This window comes from Heptranchias perlo, chromosome 5 (genome assembly GCF_035084215.1).
Source record: "Heptranchias perlo isolate sHepPer1 chromosome 5, sHepPer1.hap1, whole genome shotgun sequence".
NCBI classification, from domain to species: Eukaryota; Metazoa; Chordata; class Chondrichthyes; order Hexanchiformes; family Hexanchidae; genus Heptranchias; species Heptranchias perlo.
Genome location: NC_090329.1, coordinates 29,698,979 through 29,713,196, shown reverse-complemented (window position 1 = coordinate 29,713,196; position 14,218 = coordinate 29,698,979). Strand labels below are relative to the sequence as shown.

The 14,218-nt window shown below is 70.3% G+C and overlaps 1 protein-coding gene across 2 annotated transcripts in view; it reads left to right on the top strand.

Moving 5' to 3' along the window:
* The first annotated feature begins 355 nt into the window (after window positions 1-355).
* fbxo25 (F-box protein 25) overlaps window positions 356-14,218 on the top strand; it is a 60,881-nt gene continuing 47,018 nt past the window's right edge. The window contains exons 1-2 of one of the 2 annotated variants that reach the window (XM_067984188.1): window positions 356-406; window positions 604-794. In XM_067984188.1, the coding sequence (XP_067840289.1) occupies window positions 398-406; window positions 604-794 (200 nt within the window). In that variant the 5' untranslated portion in view covers window positions 356-397. The remainder of the gene's footprint in view (window positions 407-603; window positions 795-14,218) is intronic. The other variant, XM_067984189.1, reaches the window with a different exon arrangement.

Below are 14,218 nucleotides of genomic sequence, written 5' to 3'. Positions count from 1 at the left end.
ATATATATATATTTAAATTAAACATTTCACCTACCCCGCCGGGTTCTTTTTACAAATTGCGCTCTTCAACTATCACAAACTCAAAAAAAATAAATGAACAGAAAAAATACTGATTAGGTGAACTCGGTGAAGGGTTTCTGCAAAGCCACACGAAACAGAACGAGAGCGAGAAAGGAAAAAAAAAATCACCCGGCCCCTATTTCCACAATGATTGACTTTTAAATAGACCAATGAAAACTCAACTCTCGGGCCAGCAACCGCGAGAGCTAATTTTTCATTGGCTAGATCGACCAACGCCGGGCGGGGAGAAAGTAGGCGGGACTTCCGGACCCGCGGGTTGACGATGCTTGTGGGCTGTTGCGCTTCCGTCAATAAAGGCTGTCCGAAGGAAGAGGGAATGTGGAAGGTTTGTAAACAATAACAGAAGCAACGGTGGGGGCGCGAGAGGAGATAAAGGAAGCGGCGGTTGACGGGGGAGAAGAATTCGAATTATAACGGAATAAAAGTGAAGTAACGGCTCCCTGTGAAGGAAAAAAACAAATTTTTTTTTTTGAAGTTGCCTCCGTTTCATGTTTAAAATTGTTTTACTTTGAAACGCGGCAGGCGCAGAGGAGGGGGACGATGCCGTTCTTAGGACAGGACTGGCGATCGCCGGGAGGGTGCTGGGTGAAAAGCGAAGACGGGTGGAAGCGGTTCGAGTTTTACCGAGAGGACGATCAGGAGGAAGAGGAAGAGGAGGAGGAGGAGGACAGCGGCAGCAGGAGGAGGAGGGAGGAAAACCAGCTGTGCGGACAGTGAGTGCTCACTAAACCGCCAAACCGGCAGCGCACTTTACCGGGACCGACAGACACGCTTCATGCCCAAGATTATGCGGCGATGCTTGCAGTGAAAATCTTTTACCGACAACATTAGGAAAATTAGTTTAAAGTGTTTTTTTTTTGCCTGTGTGTTGTTTCTGATCTTTTCCCTTGGTTATTTTGCAGTTTGCTTTCTTGATTCACCTTTTTTGTTTTTTTTTCTGTTTTACTCTTCCTTAGTTTTCTTCAACCTTTTTGGTTTTGATGTTTTGGCTTATTTCTCTCTTCCTCCTCCCTCTCTCTGTTGTACTCTGGTGATGGCTGTAACTCACATTAAACTATGTTTAAAGCTCCCTGTAACCTGGTGTAATGCCAGGGTTATTGGGAGCTGTTGGTGCTCAGTGGGGATTCAGGTGAGGTAGAGAGGCCAGAGGTTGGCTTTTTTTGGAAAGAGTTCAGCGGGCATCCACTCCCCAACCTGTCTTTGAAATGTCCATTTCTCCCATTCAGTGGGCCTCCATTCTGTGACCCACTTCCTGCTGTCAACATTTTTTCTTCAATCTTGTGGGCCTCTGGTATCTGACCTAGATCACCATCCATTACCAGCCTCACCTACAGTTCACATCAATCTGCCCTGACCTCAACATCCACTCTAGCCCACAACCTGATCTCTGCCATCCAAATGGCAACAGAGATGCCACCAACTTCAGATTGGGTATATTTGTTCCTTTAACTGCAAACAAAAAACTCATTTTGATATAACTCACCAAATTACTTTTTAAAAAAATGTTATGCTTTTTGTACAAGTTACACTCTGCTATACATTTTCATCAACACTTGCACTTTATCATTTCTAAATTAATCAAGTTAAACATTCAGTTAAATTACTTGAACTTTTTCTATGAGCTCTGCTATATCTTCCAACAACATTAATTCACCACATTAATTAGCACATTCAGTTTCTAAATCTGTCCAACTAACTACTGTTTTTAAAAAAAATCAATTAAACTTACATCAATAAATTGAGCCACACATCACTTAAAATCCAGTACAGACATTCAACAAACACAACCACGAATACACATCCCCACAACAAATATTCTCAAGCATACCGTCGACACCCTTTAAAAATAAACGCAGGAACTCACAAAAATACAAGTTGTACTGAAAATACACACATCACACAATAAATGCACATTATACAAAACAAAAACTGATCACTGGCGTAAGACACAGGCAAACAGATACAACATTTCACACTAACACGGTCACCCCTATTCTAATAGAGTGTTCAACGGCATGAAGCCCTGAAACTTCCATGAGGATCCTCCACCTCACAGCTGGAGCCTTCTCTTGGAAATTCCCTCTGTGCCATTTCACTCTGCACAGAGAGATTTTCTTCATAAACTGCTGCTGTACACTCTCCGTTTCTTCGCCCTCGCCTTCTGCCCGGATGCACCGTGGTGGAACTTTTTGCAAATCGGAGAGGGCATGCGTCCCCAGTGGCGAGCTCTTTATACGGCAATCCAGATGGGGACTTGCGATGGAGAGTGTTGCACAGCCCGGTGGCATCAAAAAGGTCACTGAGCCACTTCATGAATACCTCAACCACATGCCTATACTGTGGAGTGGAAGAAACGACCGTTTGCATATATGTGCAGTGCCAGAGTTTGCAGCCCCTGTTTGACCACCTGAAGGGGCTGCTTCTATAGATCTGGCTGAATTTCTCATCTTTGGTCTGCCGGAGAAGGGGGGGGGGGGCGGGTGCGGGGCGAGCAGATGGAGGACCTGGTCGATCCGTTACTGAGCCTGATGAAAGTCAGCATCGGCAGATTGAGGATGCGTAAAATTGACAGTGGACAGTCCTCTAGATGCTTGCCCCTCTTCCGGGGACTTGTATGTTCCTGGGTGACCCTCGAGCAGCATCACGAGGTGACCACCAGTTTGCTTAAAGCATTTCATGACTGGTGGGCATGCTTTGACTGTCAGAATAGAATGCTATTGTAAACGCACATGCAATTTTAATTGTGAACCAATTGCTTTATTGGTGTCCTTTCAATAGGGGGCACTTGTCAGAAATTGATGACTTTTTTGGTGGCAAATTCTCTCTCATCCTTCTCTCCCCACCTCTCCTTCTCCCTCGCCACCCTGCACTCCCTCTCTCTCTCGCCCTCGCCCCCACATCCTGCCCCCGACCCACTGCTCCCTCTCTCTCTCTCCCTCCCTCTTCCCTCCCCCCCGCGACCCGCTCCTCCCTCTCTCTTCCCTCCCCCCCGCGACCCGCTCCTCCCTCTCTCTTCCCTCCCCCCCCCGCGACCCGCTCCTCCCTCTCTCTCTCTTCCACCGCTGCGACCCGCTCCTCCCTCTCTCTTCCCCCCACCTGACCCGCACCTCCCATTCTCTCTCTTCCCCCCACCCGACCCGCACCTCCCATTCTCTCTCTTCCCCCCCACCCACCCGCTCCTCCCTCTCTCTCTCTCCCTCCCCCACCCGCTCCTCCCTCTCTTTCCCCCCCCCCCCCCCACCACCCGCACCTCCCTTTCTCTCTTCCACCCCCCGCCACCACCCGCTCCTCCCTTTCTCTCTTTCCCCCCCCCCCCCACCACCCGCTCCTCCCTTTCTCTCTTCCCCCCCCCCCCGCCACCCGCTCCTCCCTTTCTCGCTCCCCCCCGCCACCCCGCTCCTCCCTTTCTCGCTGCCCCCGCCACCCGCTCCTCCCTTCCTCGCTCCCCCCCGCCACCCGCTCCTCCCTTTCTCGCTCCCCCGCCACCCGCTCCTCCCTTTCTCTCGCTCCCCCGCCACCCGCTCCTCCCTTTCTCGCTCCCCCCGCCACCCGCTCCTCCCTTTCTCGCTCCCCCCGCCACCCGCTCCTCCCTTTCTCGCTCCCCCCGCCACCCGCTCCTCCCTTTCTCGCTCCCCCCGCCACCCGCTCCTCCCTTTCTCGCTCCCCCGCCACCCGCTCCTCCCTTTCTCGCTCCCCCCGCCACCCGCTCCTCCCTTTCTCGCTCCCCCCGCCACCCGCTCCTCCCTTTCTCGCTCCCCCCGCCACCCGCTCCTCCCTTTCTCGCTCCCCCCGCCACCCGCTCCTCCCTTTCTCGCTCCCCCCCGCCACCCCGCTCCTCCCTTTCTCGCTCCCCCCGCCACCCGCTCCTCCCTTTCTCGCTCCCCCCGCCACCCGCTCCTCCCTTTCTCGCTCCCCCCCGCCACCCGCTCCTCCCTTTCTCGCTCCCCCCCGCCACCCGCTCCTCCCTTTCTCGCTCCCCCCGCCACCCGCTCCTCCCTTTCCCGCTCCCCCCGCCACCCGCTCCCCCCGCCACCCGCTCCTCCCTTTCTCGCTCCCCCCGCCACCCGCTCCTCCCTTTCTCGCTCCCCCCGCCACCCGCTCCTCCCTTTCTCGCTCCCCCGCCACCCGCTCCTCCCTTTCTCGCGCCCCCCCCGCCACCCGCTCCTCCCTTTCTCGCGCCCCCCGCCACCCGCTCCTCCCTTTCTCGTGCCCCCACCCCCACCCCGCTCCTCCCTTTCTCGTGCCCCCCACCCCACCCCGCTCCTCCCTTTCTCGCGCCCCCCGCCACCCGCTCCTCCCTTTCTCGCGCCCCCCGCCACCCGCTCCTCCCCTTTCTCGCGCCACCCCGCTCCTCCCTTTCTCGCTCCCCCCGCCACCCGCTCCTCCCTTTCTCGCGCCCCCCGCCACCCCGCTCCTCCATTTCTCGCGCCCCCAGCCAACCGCTCCTCCCTTTCTCGCGCCCCCCGCCACCCGCTCCTCCCTTTCTCGCGCCCCCCCGCCACCCGCTCCTCCCTTTCTCGCGCCCCCCCGCCACCCGCTCCTCCCTTTCTCGTGCCCCCACCCCACCCGCTCCTCCCTTTCTCGTGCCCCCACCCCACCCGCTCCTCCCTTTCTCGCGCCCCCCGCCACCCCGCTCCTCCCTTTCTCGCGCCCCCCCGCCACCCGCTCCTCCCTTTCTCGCGCCCCCCGCCACCCCGCTCCTCCCTTTCTCGCGCCCCCAGCCAACCGCTCCTCCCTTTCTCGCGCCCCCCGCCACCCGCTCCTCCCTTTCTCGCGCCCCCCGCCACCCGCTCCTCCCTTTCTCGCGCCCCCCGCCACCCGCTCCTCCCTTTCTCGCGCCCCCCGCCACCCCGCTCCTCCCTTTCTCGCGCCCCCCGCCACCCGCTCCTCCCTTTCTCGCGCCCCCCGCCACCCGCTCCTCCCTTTCTCGCGCCCCCCCGCCACCCCGCTCCTCCCTTTCTCGCGCCCCCCCGCCACCCCGCTCCTCCCTTTCTCGCGCCCCCCCGCCACCCGCTCCTCCCTTTCTCGCGCCCCCCGCCACCCGCTCCTCCCTTTCTCGCGCCACCCGCTCCTCCCTTTCTCGCGCCCCCCGCCACCCCGCTCCTCCCTTTCTCGCGCCCCCCGCCACCCCGCTCCTCCCTTTCTCGCGCCCCCCGCCACCCGCTCCTCCCTTTCTCGCGCCCCCCCCGCCACCCCGCTCCTCCCTTTCTCGCGCCCCCCCGCCACCCGCTCCTCCCTTTCTCGCGCCACCCGCTCCTCCCTTTCTCGCGCCCCCCGCCACCCGCTCCTCCCTTTCTCGCGCCCCCCCGCCACCCGCTCCTCCCTTTCTCGCGCCCCCCCGCCACCCGCTCCTCCCTTTCTCGCGCCCCCCGCCACCCGCTCCTCCCTTTCTCGCGCCCCCCGCCACCCGCTCCTCCCTTTCTCGCGCCCCCCGCCACCCGCTCCTCCCTTTCTCGCGCCCCCCGCCACCCGTTTTCCCTTTCTCGCGCCCCCCGCCAACCGCTCCTCCCTTTCTCGCGCCCCCCCCCCACCCGCTCCTCCCTTTCTCGCGCCCCCCCGCCACCCGCTCCTCCCTTTCTCGCGCCCCCCCCGCCACCCGCTCCTCCCTTTCTCGCGCCCCCCCGCCACCCGCTCCTCCCTTTCTCGCGCCCCCCCCGCCACCCGCTCCTCCCTTTCTCGCGCCCCCCCCGCCACCCGCTCCTCCCTTTCTCGCGCCCCCCCGCCACCCCCGCTCCTCCCTTTCTCGCGCCCCCCCCGCCACCCGCTCCTCCCTTTCTCGCGCCCCCCCCGCCACCCGCTCCTCCCTTTCTCGCGCCCCCCCCGCCACCCGCTCCTCCCTTTCTCGCGCCCCCCCGCCACCCCGCTCCTCCCTTTCCTCGCGCCCCCCCCGCCACCCGCTCCTCCCTTTCTCGCGCCCCCCCCGCCACCCGCTCCTCCCTTTCCCGCGCCCCCCCGCCACCCCGCTCCTCCCTTTCCCGCGCCCCCCCCGCCACCCGCTCCTCCCTTTCCCGCGCCCCCCCGCCACCCGCTCCTCCCATTCTCGAGCCCCCCCCGCCACCCGCTCCTCCCTTTCTCGCGCCCCCCCCGCCACCCCGCTCCTCCCTTTCTCGCGCCCCCCCGCCACCCCGCTCCTCCCTTTCTCGCGCCCCCCCGCCACCCCGCTCCTCCCTTTCTCGCCCCCCCCGCCACCCCGCTCCTCCCTTTCTCGCGCCCCCCCGCCACCCGCTCCTCCCTTTCTCGCGCCCCCCCGCCACCCGCTCCTCCCTTTCTCGCGCCCCCCCGCCACCCGCTCCTCCCTTTCTCGCGCCCCCCCCGCCACCCGCTCCTCCCTTTCTCGCGCCCCCCCCGCCACCCGCTCCTCCCTTTCTCGCGCCCCCCCCGCCACCCGCTCCTCCCTTTCTCGCGACCCCCCGCCACCCCGCTCCTCCCTTTCTCGCGACCCCCCCGCCACCCCGCTCCTCCCTTTCTCGTGCCCCCACCCCACCCGCTCCTCCCTTTCTCGCGCCCCCCCCGCCACCCCGCTCCTCCCTTTCTCGCGACCCCCCGCCACCCCGCTCCTCCCTTTCTCGCGACCCCCCGCCACCCCGCTCCTCCCTTTCTCGTGCCCCCACCCCACCCGCTCCTCCCTTTCTCGTGCCCCCACCCCCACCCGCTCCTCCCTTTCTCGCGCCCCCCGCCACCCGCTCCTCCCTTTCTCGCGCCCCCCGCCACCCGCTCCTCCCTTTCTCGCGCCCCCCGCCACCCGCTCCTCCCTTTCTCGCGCCCCCCGCCACCCGCTCCTCCCTTTCTCGCGCCACCCGCTCCTCCCTTTCTCGCTCCCCCCCGCCACCCGCTCCTCCCTTTCCCGCGCCCCCCCCGCCACCCGCTCCTCCCTTTCCCGCGCCCCCCCCGCCACCCGCTCCTCCCTTTCCCGCGCCCCCCCGCCACCCCGCTCCTCCCATTCTCGCGCCCCCCCCGCCACCCGCTCCTCCCTTTCTCGCGCCCCCCCGCCACCCGCTCCTCCCTTTCTCGCGCCCCCCCCGCCACCCGCTCCTCCCTTTCCCGCGCCCCCCCGCCACCCGCTCCTCCCTTTCCCGCGCCCCCCCCGCCACCCGCTCCTCCCATTCTCGCGCCCCCCCCGCCACCCGCTCCTCCCTTTCTCGCGCCCCCCCCGCCACCCGCTCCTCCCTTTCTCGCGCCCCCCCCGCCACCCCGCTCCTCCCTTTCTCGCGCCCCCCCGCCACCCGCTCCTCCCTTTCTCGCGCCCCCCCCGCCACCCCGCTCCTCCCTTTCTCGCGCCCCCCCCGCCACCCGCTCCTCCCTTTCTCGCGCCCCCCCGCCACCCGCTCCTCCCTTTCTCGCGCCCCCCCGCCACCCCGCTCCTCCCTTTCTCGCGCCCCCCCGCCACCCGCTCCTCCCTTTCTCGCGCCCCCCCGCCACCCCGCTCCTCCCTTTCTCGCGCCCCCCCGCCACCCGCTCCTCCCTTTCTCGCGCCCCCCCCGCCACCCGCTCCTCCCTTTCTCGCGCCCCCCCCCGCCACCCGCTCCTCCCTTTCTCGCGACCCCCCCCGCCACCCGCTCCTCCCTTTCTCGCGACCCCCCGCCACCCGCTCCTCCTTTCTCGCGACCCCCCGCCACCCTCTCCTCCCTTTCTCGCGACCCCCCGCCACCCGCTCCTCCCTTTCTCGCGCCCCCCGCCACCCGCTCCTCCCTTTCTCGTGCCCCCACCCCACCCGCTCCTCCCTTTCTCGCGCCCCCCCGCCACCCGCTCCTCCCTTTCTCGCGCCCCCGCCACCCCGCTCCTCCCTTTCTCGCGCCCCCCGCCACCCGCTCCTCCCTTTCTCGCGCCACCCGCTCCTCCCTTTCTCGCTCCCCCCGCCACCCGCTCCTCCCTTTCTCGCGCCCCCCCGCCACCCGCTCCTCCCTTTCTCGCGCCCCCCAGCCAACCGCTCCTCCCTTTCTCGCGCCCCCCGCCACCCGCTCCTCCCTTTCTCGCGCCCCCCGCCACCCGCTCCTCCCTTTCTCGCGCCCCCCGCCACCCGCTCCTCCCTTTCTCGCGCCCCCCGCCACCCGCTCCTCCCTTTCTCGCGCCCCCAGCCAACCGCTCCTCCCTTTCTCGCGCCCCCCCGCCACCCCGCTCCTCCCTTTCTCGCGCCCCCCCGCCACCCGCTCCTCCCTTTCTCGCGCCCCCCGCCACCCGCTCCTCCCTTTCTCGCGCCCCCCGCCACCCGCTCCTCCCTTTCTCGCGCCCCCCGCCACCCGCTCCTCCCTTTCTCGCGCCCCCGCCACCCGCTCCTCCCTTTCTCGCGCCCCCCGCCACCCGCTCCTCCCTTTCTCGCGCCCCCCGCCACCCGCTCCTCCCTTTCTCGCGCCCCCCCGCCACCCGCTCCTCCCTTTCTCGCGCCCCCCCGCCACCCGCTCCTCCCTTTCTCGCGCCACCCGCTCCTCCCTTTCTCGCGCCCCCCCGCCACCCCGCTCCTCCCTTTCTCGCGCCCCCCCGCCACCCGCTCCTCCCTTTCTCGCGCCCCCCCGCCACCCGCTCCTCCCTTTCTCGCGCCCCCCCGCCACCCGCTCCTCCCTTTCTCGCGCCCCCCCGCCACCCGCTCCTCCCTTTCTCGCGCCCCCCCGCCACCCGCTCCTCCCTTTCTCGCGCCCCCCCGCCACCCGCTCCTCCCTTTCTCGCGCCCCCCCGCCACCCCGCTCCTCCCTTTCTCGCGCCCCCCCCGCCACCCGCTCCTCCCTTTCTCGCGCCCCCCCGCCACCCGCTCCTCCCTTTCCCGCGCCCCCCCGCCACCCGCTCCTCCCTTTCCCGCGCCCCCCCGCCACCCGCTCCTCCCTTTCCCGCGCCCCCCCGCCACCCGCTCCTCCCATTCTCGCGCCCCCCCGCCACCCGCTCCTCCCTTTCTCGCGCCCCCCCGCCACCCGCTCCTCCCTTTCTCGCGCCCCCCCGCCACCCGCTCCTCCCTTTCTCGCGCCCCCCCGCCACCCGCTCCTCCCTTTCTCGCGCCCCCCCCGCCACCCCGCTCCTCCCTTTCTCGCGCCCCCCCGCCACCCCGCTCCTCCCTTTCTCGCGCCCCCCCCGCCACCCGCTCCTCCCTTTCTCGCGCCCCCCCCGCCACCCGCTCCTCCCTTTCTCGCGCCCCCCCGCCACCCGCTCCTCCCTTTCTCGCGACCCCCCCGCCACCCGCTCCTCCCTTTCTCGCGACCCCCCGCCACCCCGCTCCTCCCTTTCTCGCGACCCCCCCGCCACCCCGCTCCTCCCTTTCTCGCGACCCCCCGCCACCCGCTCCTCCCTTTCTCGCGCCCCCCCGCCACCCGCTCCTCCCTTTCTCGTGCCCCCACCCCACCCGCTCCTCCCTTTCCCGCGCCCCCCCCGCCACCCGCTCCTCCCTTTCCCGCGCCCCCCCGCCACCCCGCTCTTCCCATTCTCGCGCCCCCCCCCGCCACCCCGCTCCTCCCTTTCTCGCGCCCCCCCGCCACCCGCTCCTCCCTTTCTCGCGCCCCCCCGCCACCCGCTCCTCCCTTTCTCGCGCCCCCCCCCGCCACCCGCTCCTCCCTTTCTCGCGCCCCCCCCCGCCACCCCGCTCCTCCCTTTCTCGCGCCCCCACCCCGCCACCCGCTCCTCCCTTTCTCGCGCCCCCCCCGCCACCCGCTCCTCCCTTTCTCGCGCCCCCCCCGCCACCCGCTCCTCCCTTTCTCGCGCCCCCCCGCCACCCGCTCCTCCCTTTCTCGCGCCCCCCCGCCACCCGCTCCTCCCTTTCTCGCGCCCCCCCGCCACCCGCTCCTCCCTTTCTCGCGCCCCCCCGCCACCCGCTCCTCCCTTTCTCGCGCCCCCCCGCCACCCGCTCCTCCCTTTCTCGCGCCCCCCCGCCACCCGCTCCTCCCTTTCTCGCGCCCCCCCGCCACCCGCTCCTCCCTTTCTCGCGCCCCCCCGCCACCCGCTCCTCCCTTTCTCGCGACCCCCCGCCACCCCGCTCCTCCCTTTCTCGCGACCCCCCGCCACCCGCTCCTCCCTTTCTCGCGACCCCCCGCCACCCGCTCCTCCCTTTCTCGCGACCCCCGCCACCCCGCTCCTCCCTTTCTCGTGCCCCCACCCCACCCGCTCCTCCCTTTCTCGCGCCCCCCCGCCACCCGCTCCTCCCTTTCTCGCGCCCCCCCGCCACCCCGCTCCTCCCTTTCTCGCGCCCCCCCGCCACCCGCTCCTCCCTTTCTCGCGCCCCCCCGCCACCCGCTCCTCCCTTTCTCGCGCCACCCGCTCCTCCCTTTCTCCCGCCACCCGCTCCTCCCTTTCCCGCGCCCCCCCCGCCACCCGCTCCTCTCTTTCCCGCGCCCCCCCGCCACCCGCTCCTCCCTTTCCCGCGCCCCCCCGCCACCCGCTCCTCCCATTCTCGCGCCCCCCCCGCCACCCGCTCCTCCCTTTCTCGCGCCCCCCCGCCACCCGCTCCTCCCTTTCTCGCGCCCCCCCCGCCACCCGCTCCTCCCTTTCTCGCGCCCCCCCCGCCACCCCGCTCCTCCCTTTCTCGCGCCCCCCCGCCACCCCGCTCCTCCCTTTCTCGCGCCCCCCCGCCACCCGCTCCTCCCTTTCCCGCGCCCCCCCCGCCACCCGCTCCTCCCTTTCCCGCGCCCCCCCGCCACCCGCTCCTCCCATTCTCGCGCCCCCCGCCCCCGCCTCCCTCACGCGCCCCCCGCCCCGCTCCTCCCTTTCTCGCGCCCCCCCGCCACCCGCTCCTCCCTTTCTCGCGCCCCCCCGCCACCCCCCGCTCCTCCCTTTCTCGCGCCCCCCCGCCACCCGCTCCTCCCTTTCTCGCGCCCCCCCGCCACCCGCTCCTCCCTTTCTCGCGCCCCCCCGCCACCCGCTCCTCCCTTTCTCGCGCCCCCCCGCCACCCGCTCCTCCCTTTCTCGCGCCCCCCCGCCACCCGCTCCTCCCTTTCTCGCGCCCCCCCCGCCACCCCGCTCCTCCCTTTCTCGCGCCCCCCCGCCCACCCCCCGCTCCTCCCTTTCTCGCGCCCCCCCGCCACCCGCTCCTCCCTTTCTCGCGACCCCCCGCCACCCCGCTCCTCCCTTTCTCGCGTCCGCCCCGCCACCCGCTCCTCCCTTTCTCGCGACCCCCCGCCACCCGCTCCTCCCTTTCTCGCGACCCCCCGCCACCCGCTCCTCCCTTTCTCGCGCCCCCCCGCCACCCGCTCCTCCCTTTCTCGCGCCCCCCGCCACCCGCTCCTCCCTTTCTCGCGCCCCCGCCACCCGCTCCTCCTTTCTCGGCCCCCCCGCCACCCGCTCCTCCCTTTCTCGCGCCCCCCCGCCACCCGCTCCTCCCTTTCTCGCGCCCCCCCGCCACCGCTCCTCCCTTTCTCGCGCCCCCCCGCCACCCGCTCCTCCCTTTCTCGCGCCCCCCGCCACCCCGCTCCTCCCTTTCTCGCGCCACCCGCTCCTCCCTTTCTCGCTCCCCCGCCACCCGCTCCTCCCTTTCTCGCGCCCCCCCGCCACCCGCTCCTCCCTTTCTCGCGCCCCCAGCCAACCGCTCCTCCCTTTCTCGCGCCCCCCCGCCACCCGCCTCCTCCCTTTCTCGCGCCCCCCGCCACCCGCTCCTCCCTTTCTCGCGCCCCCCGCCACCCGCTCCTCCCTTTCTCGCGCCCCCCGCCACCCGCTCCTCCCTTTCTCGCGCCCCCAGCCAACCCGCTCCTCCCTTTCTCGCGCCCCCCGCCACCCGCTCCTCCCTTTCTCGCGCCCCCCGCCACCCCGCTCCTCCCTTTCTCGCGCCCCCCGCCACCCGCTCCTCCCTTTCTCGCGCCCCCCGCCACCCGCTCCTCCCTTTCTCGCGCCCCCCGCCACCCGCTCCTCCCTTTCTCGCGCCCCCCGCCACCCCGCTCCTCCCTTTCTCGCGCCCCCCCGCCACCCCGCTCCTCCCTTTCTCGCGCCCCCCGCCACCCGCTCCTCCCTTCTCGCGCCACCCGCTCCTCCCTTTCTCGCGCCACCCGCTCCTCCCTTTCTCGCGCCCCCCCACCACCCGCTCCTCCCTTTCTCGCGCCCCCCGCCACCCGCTCCTCCCTTTCTCGCGCCCCCCGCCACCCGCTCCTCCCTTTCTCGCGCCCCCCCGCCACCCGCTCCTCCCTTTCTCGCGCCCCCCGCCACCCCGCTCCTCCCTTTCTCGCGCCCCACCCCGCTCCTCCCTTTCTCGCGCCCCCCGCCACCCGCTCCTCCCTTTCTCGCGCCCCCGCCACCCGCTCCTCCCTTTCTCGCGCCCCCCCCCGCCACCCGCTCCTCCCTTTCTCGCGCCCCCCCGCCACCCGCTCCTCCCTTTCTCGCGCCCCCCGCCACCCGCTCCTCCCTTTCTCGCGCCACCCCGCTCCTCCCTTTCTCGCGCCACCCGCTCCTCCCTTTCTCGCGCCCCCCCGCCACCCGCTCCTCCCTTTCTCGCGCCCCCCGCCACCCCGCTCCTCCCTTTCTCGCGCCCCCCGCCACCCGCTCCTCCCTTTCTCGCGCCCCCCCGCCACCCCGCTCCTCCCTTTCTCGCGCCCCCCCCGCCACCCGCTCCTCCCTTTCTCGCGCCCCCCCGCCACCCGCTCCTCCCTTTCTCGCGCCCCCCGCCACCCGCTCCTCCCTTTCTCGCGCCCCCCCGCCACCCGCTCCTCCCTTTCTCGCGCCCCCGCCACCCGCTCCTCCCTTTCTCGCGCCCCCCCCCGCCACCCGCTCCTCCCTTTCTCGCGCCCCCCCCGCCACCCGCTCCTCCCTTTCTCGCGCCCCCCCCCGCCACCCGCTCCTCCCTTTCTCGCGCCCCCCCGCCACCCGCTCCTCCCTTTCTCGCGCCCCCCCCGCCACCCGCTCCTCCCTTTCTCGCGCCCCCCCGCCACCCGCTCCTCCCTTTCTCGCGCCCCCCCCGCCACCCGCTCCTCCCTTTCTCGCGCCCCCCCGCCACCCGCTCCTCCCTTTCTCGCGCCCCCCCCGCCACCCGCTCCTCCCTTTCTCGCGCCCCCCCCGCCACCCCGCTCCTCCCTTTCTCGCGCCCCCCCCGCCACCCGCTCCTCCCTTTCTCGCGCGCCCCCCCGCCACCCCGCTCCTCCCTTTCTCGCGCCCCCCCGCCACCCCGCTCCTCCCTTTCTCGCGCCCCCCCGCCACCCGCTCCTCCCTTTCTCGCGCCCCCCCCCCACCCGCTCCTCCCTTTCTCGCGCCCCCCCGCCACCCGCTCCTCCCTTTCTCGCGCCACCCGCTCCTCCTCCCTTTCTCGCGCCACCCGCTCCTCCCTTTCTCGCGCCACCCCGCTCCTCCCTTTCTCGCGCCACCCCGCTCCTCCCTTTCTCGCGCCCCCCCCGCCTCCCGCTCCTCCCTTTCTCGCGCCCCCCCGCCACCCGCTCCTCCCTTTCTCGCGCCCCCCCCGCCACCCGCTCCTCCCTTTCTCGCGCCCCCCCCGCCACCCGCTCCTCCCTTTCTCGCGCCCCCCCGCCACCCGCTCCTCCCTTTCTCGCGCCCCCCCGCCACCCGCTCCTCCCTTTCTCGCGCCCCCCCGCCACCCCGCTCCTCCCTTTCTCGCGCCCCCCCGCCACCCGCTCCTCCCTTTCTCGCGCCCCCCCCGCCACCCCGCTCCTCCCTTTCTCGCGCCCCCCCCGCCACCCGCTCCTCCCTTTCTCGCGCCCCCCGCCACCCGCTCCTCCCTTTCTCGCGCCCCCCGCCACCCGCTCCTCCCTTTCTCGCGCCCCCCCCGCCACCCGCTCCTCCCTTTCTCGCGCCCCCCCGCCACCCGCTCCTCCCTTTCTCGCGCCCCCCCCCGCCACCCGCTCCTCCCTTTCTCGCGCCCCCCCGCCACCCGCTCCTCCCTTTCTCGCGCCCCCCCGCCACCCGCTCCTCCCTTTCTCGCGCCCCCCCGCCACCCGCTCCTCCCTTTCTCGCGCCCCCCCGCCACCCGCTCCTCCCTTTCTCGCGCCCCCCCCGCCACCCGCTCCTCCCTTTCTCGCGCCCCCCCGCCACCCGCTCCTCCCTTTCTCGCGCCCCCCCGCCACCCGCTCCTCCCTTTCTCGCGCCCCCCCGCCACCCGCTCCTCGCGCCCCCTACCCAAATCGACTCTCCCTCACGCTCTCCCTTCTTCGCCGCCCTCCACGCCACCCCCGCTCCACCTTTCTCGCGCACCCTCACACCAAACTTCCGCCCGACCGTACATTCTCGCCAC